Here is a 6,488-nt window from a genome sequence, read left to right as displayed (position 1 = left end):
GGCTATCTCAATCTTCTCTTGGGCAGGTGAGATCAGGATGATCCCCACACCACTGCCTCCAGCACCACTTGCTCCATCTACAAAAACCCTCCATACTTCCTCTCGGCCAAAAACGGCCACCTCTGTCAAAAAATCCGATAAAGCCTGGGCTTTGATGGCCTTACGTGGCTGGTACTCAATATCATATTCTCCTAATTCCACCGATCATTTCATGAGTCTTCCCGAGGCATCTGGATGAGTCATAATACGCCCCAGGAGGCTATTAGTAAGAACAGTTACCGGGTGAGACAAGAAATAAGGTCTCAATTTCCGGGCCGTTATTACTAGAGCCAAGGCCATCTTCTCAATTTCCGTATATCTAACTTCCGCCCCCTTCAAAGCATGGCTGACGTAGTACACAGGCCTCTGATCTCCCTTTTCCTCTTTTATCAAGACAGTGCTGACCGCCTTTCCTGTAGTGGATAGATATATCCACAATCGTTCCCCTGGTTCCGGCTTAACCAAGATAGGCAAGCTAGCCAGATGCTCCTTCAACTCCTGAAAGGCCTGCTCGCATTGCTCAGTCCAGCCGAACCTCTGGGCTTTACGCAACACTTGGAAAAAATGATAACTGCGATGAGCTGATCGAGCTATAAATCGGGCCAGGGCTGTAATCCGGCCGGTTAATTGTTGTACCTCCTTAATGGATGTTGGTGAAGGCATTTCCCTCAACAGCTTCACTTTTTCAGGGTTGACTTCTATCCCCCGTTCAGTGACCATGAACCCCAGAAACTTGCCACTTTTCACCCCAAACATACACTTAGCCGGGTTCAATTTGATCCCATATCGCCGAACTGTCGCAAAAGTTTCCTCCAAGTCGGGTAAGAAACTATCCCGGGTCCTGGAATTCACCAATATATCATCCACATATACCTCCACATTTCGGCCCACCTGTTCCCGGAACACCCTGTCCATCATCCGCTGATATGTAGCTCCTGCATTTTTCAAACCACATGGCATCACTACGTAGCAGAAAGTACCTCCCGAGGTGACAAAGCTGACTTTGTCTTGATCTTCCAGGGCTAAAGGAATTTGATGATAGCCCTGGTATGCATCCATGAAGCTCAGCAACTCACACCCGGATGTGGAGTCCACCAACTGGTCAATTCGGGGCAGAGGGTAACAATCTTTGGGACAGGCTTTATTTAAATCTCGGAAATCCACACACATTCTCCACTTCCCCGTGGCCTTTGGTACTAGCACTACGTTGGACAACCAAGTAGGAAATTGTATTTCCTTGATGTTCCCGGCCCGCAGTAGCTCTTGAACCTGCTCCGCTATCACCTTATCCTTCTCGGCCCCAAAATGCCTCTTCTTTTGTAGGACAGATCGGGAACCTGGGCTGATGTTTAGTTTGTGTTCTGCCACCCGAGATGAAACTCCCACCAAATCACCCTGAGCCCAGGCGAACACATCCTTATTCTGAATGAGGCAGCCTCTCAATGCTTCAATCAACCATGCGTCTAAATCCCGAGCTATTTTAACAGACTTCCCTGTTTGCCCGGGCTCCATCTCTACCTCTTCATACTCGCTTTTAGATTCCTCCACAGAACAGACTTCTCTTCCCCCCAAGGCTCCTACCTTTCCATTCTGTTTTGCCCTCTTGTAGTCTATCTTCACTGTCTCGGCATAGCATTTTCGAGAGAAAGGCTGATCTCCTCGAACTTCTCCGACCTTATCTCCCACTGGGAACTTGATCTTTTGATGGTAAGCTGAGGCTACGGCTTTGAAAGAGTTCATAGCCGGCCTACCCAAGATGACATTATAGGAAGAAGGTGCCTCCACTAATGTGAATCTTGTCATGACCGTCCTCTTCTCATCTCCTGATTCCAAGGTGATAGGCAGCAACATTTCCCCTTGGGGTTGGACAGTGTGCCCGGCAAAACCATACAAGACGGTTTTTACCGGGCTCAACTCATATCCCTGCAAATCCATCTGCTCGAATGCTCTTGAAAAAGGACATTCACTGAGCTTCCCGAGTCAACGAACACCCTTCGAACATCATAATTGGCGATCCGAGCTTGTATAAGCAAGGCGTCATTATGGGGTAAGTTTACTCCCTCCATGTCTTGGGGTCCAAATGTGATGATTGGCCCCGCCCCCTGCCTTCCTTCCTCCACCCCTAAGCTTTCCCTCCGACTCCAGGCCTTCCTAGCCCGGTTGGAATCTCCATCCGTAGATCCTCCCGATATCATGTTAATGATACCTTTGGCCGGCCCATCCCCAGATGTTTTGTCTTTTTTTGCATGATCCATTTCTTTTTTTCCTTTTTCCCGAGAGCTGGTGGCATCCCGGGGAGGAATCGACGTCTGTGACCCCCGAAACCAAGGCACGCTTTGAGGCTTTTTTGGGACCAGCCTACCATCTCTAACATAAGGCATTTGGTGTCTTTGCTGCAGAGTTCAACACTCACTGGTGTCATGAGTGCACTCTTGATGAAGTGCACAGTACTTCCATAGCTTCTTCTTAGAAACAGGGGTATGCGTGTCCACCCTTTCTTCACACATATAAACAGCCTTATCTCGGGTCCCTCGGTACGGAGCATACCGGGACAATCGCCCCATGGGATCATGGTTCTCTCTACTTCTTCCTTGTTCCCGGCCTCCCTCCCGCCGGGCCACCTCCTTCTTCTGCCTCTGAGCTTCCTCCATGTTAATGTATTTTTCAGCCCGAGCCAGCAAATCTTCGAAGGTCCGGGGTGCTTTTTTCACCAGTGATTTGAAAAATTCCCCTTCCCGAAGACCTTGAGTGAAAGCCGTGATCTTGGTCTCCTGGGCACAAGTCGGGACCTCCAAAGCAATTTTGTTAAACCTTTTGATATAGGTTCGTAAAGACTCCTCTCCTGACTGCTTTGCTTCAAAAAGGCTATAGGCAGTTTTCCTATACCTCTTGCTACTGCCGAAGTGCTGAAAAAACACTTGCTTGAATTTTGAAAATGATTGAACACTCTGGGGCTCCAACTTCTCAAACCATCTTTGGGCAGAATCCACCAAAGTGGTTAGGAAGACTTTGCATTTGATCTTATCTCCATAGCAATGTAACATGGCTACATTTTCAAACCGAGCCAGGTGCTCCTCTGGGTCTGTGCTCCCATCGTATTCCTGGATTTTAGCCGACTTGTAATTTAATGGCAAGGGTTCCTCTATCACCTCCTGTGAAAAAGGGCAACCCGGAATTTTGATAGGGCAAGCCATTTGGGAACCCCCCCTCCTCCAACTTCTGTACCTTCCTCCTGAGCTCATGCAACTCATCTGCCATGGACGGCTGTATTGAGTGCATCCAAGAGCTTTCTTCTTCTTCTCCTTCTTGAACCTGGGCAATAGGGTTTGGATTACCCTGATTTCCTTCTTCCTCCACAGTTATGTCCTTTGATTGTGGCTGCTTTGCAGCTATCAACGACTTCCGTACCACATCTTGGACAAATGATTCTAACTGCTCCAAGGGAATGGTAATATTCCGTCCTGGCTGATGGTCTCCAGGTAATGTTTGATCATGAGAAGCCATATCTACGTCTATAGAACAAGCTTCCCACAGACGGCGCCAATGATGATGGTTGTAACACCAGGGCCCGGGCTATCAGGGTAGTGTTGTGGGCCTGACGTGGTGACCGGGCTAATGGAAGTAATATATGAGCTGCCCTTCCTTAATCAAGATGATCTGCACACCAAAGAAGGGAATAAAAAGCACGTTAGTGGGATGCCGGAGGAAGTTCCGGCGGGGCCACTCCGATGCTTAAGTTAGACTTAGAAATAGAGTGGACTTTTTAGAAAAAAATGAGTATAGTGCTTTGGAATTTTAGGTGAACATACCTCTACAAATATCTGTGACCAGGTATTTAAAGGCCTTAGAGTGAGAGTGTCACTCCGCAATTTCAGGGTAGTGGCCACGATCTGGATCGTGGGTGTGGTAGTTGCCCATGTTTGCCTGTCACGTACGATGAACCCGAAAAGCTTGGGTTGCTGATAATCGTGGGGATCATGCCCCTAAAACACGGGCTTTATATAAGTCCTGCCTACCTGGTTTTCCGGGCTCCTGAGGCTACTGGGCTACCTTAATACGGCCCTACCACTTCGGGGCATTCGTGGCCCTGCCCTCCTGGCTTACCGGGGCATCACTACTCATCCCAAAAATAGTCGGGCTAGAGTCTTACTCGCTGTCCTGACTTACAGTTCCGCCACCCTTGCTTTAATACAACCCTATAATCCCTGACTCTTTATGTCTCTGCTTCCCGGGGCATACGTGGCCCTGCTCCCCTGTGTTGCCGGGGCATCACAGAGGATGACAATGGTGACTCGAAAATAAATTATGTTATATATATTTATAGAATGAGTAATGCTACATGATATGAAGTTTGATGGTTTATTTTCAAATTTATTTGCATAAAATTATGATCTCACGATAAATATAACGATCAAGGAAGAATATTTTATTCAACCTTCTGACTTCTTTAGCAACTCAAGTGTGTTGTCTCCCAAGGTATTCACGCTCTCTCTATATTCTTTTGATAGTGATTTTTTGACGTATTATTCTGATGGCCAATATCTACATCAACTGTTCTTTTATATAAAGAACTAATAGAGATATTATGCGTGGGATCCTTAGGGATTTTGAATTTCAAAATTGGATACTAATATGTTAATATCTGTGATTACCATAATCACTTTTCTAATTTCCATATTTAGATACCCATTAGATCGCAATTATATCCATCAACATAATGCATATTTAATTTGAAATTCAAAAACAAATAATAATTAATTCCCTTTCCATACAAAGTTGCAATCTCATCCTTCCAATAATACTATATTCCATATTGGTTAATTGTCAAAATAATTAACCATCGATAATCATGATTTTCATATCTCAATTGGACTCCAAAATTTGAAATATTAATTTACATAAATTTGTACATACGAAATAATATAAAATAGTACCGGCCGGTTTTCTTTGAGTCCAATCTTAATGGAAATTGAAATTGAATATACTTTCTCTTTAATTGAGAATCTTGGATTCCTTGTTGAGCATTTATATAATTTAATTTTTCTTGTGAACGACCCAATAAATCTGTATGTAGCTTTTATTCAGCATCAACAATTGATATATTAAAGTCGTGCATATTCAAATTAAAATATATATAAATCTCTCAGGTCTAAGGATAAAAAGAAATTTGTGAAAGATTATATTTTGACAATAACATTTATATATATTCTTAAATTGATCCCGTTCAGTGCATGTACTACTTACAATACACCTACTTGTTTGCTTGAGGTCACTACCTCAATGATGGAGTAAATCATTCTATCTTATAGCAGCACAACAAGTATATATTATTTTGTAACCTAGAACGACTTGGATGATTATAATTAAATTATTACTGCTCACTGATGATTCTTTAATCATAAGAATAATTTAATAAAAATACATGTTCAAGTAAAATATCCAATTGGTATAACTACCAATTATAAAAATATACCCAATAAGGTTCAATATACATATAAAATATTAAGTCAATTGTTCTGAGGGCATATAGATTCAACAGTTGATGATTGTGATTGAATGTAATCTTATCCAACGGTGTATAAATCGGATTAGATTTCATAGATATGAGATAAAGATCACGTGGTTCCGATTGAATGAAATCTAATTCGACGATGATGAAATTGGATCTGATTTATTGGATAAAGGATAAAGTTCCTATGGTTCTGATTGAATGAAATCTAATCCGAAGGTGTACACATCAGATTAGATTTTTTGGAAAGAAGATAAAGATCCTATGGTTCAGATTGAATGAAATTTAACCTGATGATCAATATAATCGATCATATTTTTTTAATATAGATAAAGATCGTATGGTTTCGATTAAATAAAATCTAATCTGACGGTGTGTAAATCGGATTGTATTTACACTTTTATAGCATGTGCTTTTCGATCAAGAGTTCTATATTGTTTTTTTAAAAAATTGAATAGGTCTTGTGAATGAAAAACACATCATACAATGAGTTGTAGGATGTATTTTTCGATCAAAAATTCTATTTTTTTAAATAAAAAAATAAAGAGACCTCGTGTAAGATGTGTTTTTCGTTCAAGATTTCTAAATTTTTTTTAAAAAAAAAATTGAATAGGCCTTGTGAACGAAAAACACATCCTTCAATGAGTTGTCGCATATGTTTTTCGATCAAAATTTATAATTTTTTTAAAATAAATTAATCAGGTCTCATTAACGAAAAACACATCATGTTTGTATATATGATAAAAATTATATGATTCCAATTAAATTAAATCTAATCTGACGGTGAATAAATTGGATCTGATTTGTTGGATAGTAGATAAAGATCATATGGTTCCAATTGAATGAAATCTAATTCGACGGTGTACAAATTGGATCAGATTTCCTGGAAAGAAGATAAAGATCTTATGGTTCGGATTGAATGAAATCTTATCCAACGGTG

The 6,488-nt window shown here is 41.6% G+C and overlaps 1 protein-coding gene across 1 annotated transcript; it reads right to left on the bottom strand.

Moving 5' to 3' along the window:
• Window positions 1–2,441: 2,441 nt before the first annotated feature.
• On the bottom strand, window positions 2,442–3,543 carry LOC140877221 (uncharacterized). Its single transcript, XM_073280752.1, has 2 exons — window positions 3,265–3,543; window positions 2,442–3,191 (listed from the first exon to the last, which is right to left on the bottom strand). Exons 1-2 carry the CDS (start codon window positions 3,541–3,543, stop codon window positions 2,442–2,444), a joined length of 1,029 nt encoding a protein of 342 aa, XP_073136853.1.
• Between the last annotated feature and the right edge of the window lie 2,945 nt (window positions 3,544–6,488).

The sequence above is a fragment of the Henckelia pumila genome, chromosome 2, assembly GCF_033568475.1.
Source record: "Henckelia pumila isolate YLH828 chromosome 2, ASM3356847v2, whole genome shotgun sequence".
In the NCBI taxonomy this organism is placed as follows: Eukaryota; Viridiplantae; Streptophyta; class Magnoliopsida; order Lamiales; family Gesneriaceae; genus Henckelia; species Henckelia pumila.
Note: the sequence above shows the minus strand (reverse complement) of the source record. Positions and strands in the feature narration are given on the sequence as shown.

Bases quoted from the DNA above. Each gene is read 5' to 3' on its own strand.
- LOC140877221 (XM_073280752.1), bottom strand. From the start codon at position 3,543: ATGGCTTCTCATGATCAAACATTACCTGGAGACCATCAGCCAGGACGG. The intron at 3,192-3,264 runs GTACAGAAGTTG...CCTTTTTCACAG, and splicing joins TGCATGAGCTCAGGAGGAAG to GAGGTGATAGAGGAACCCTT.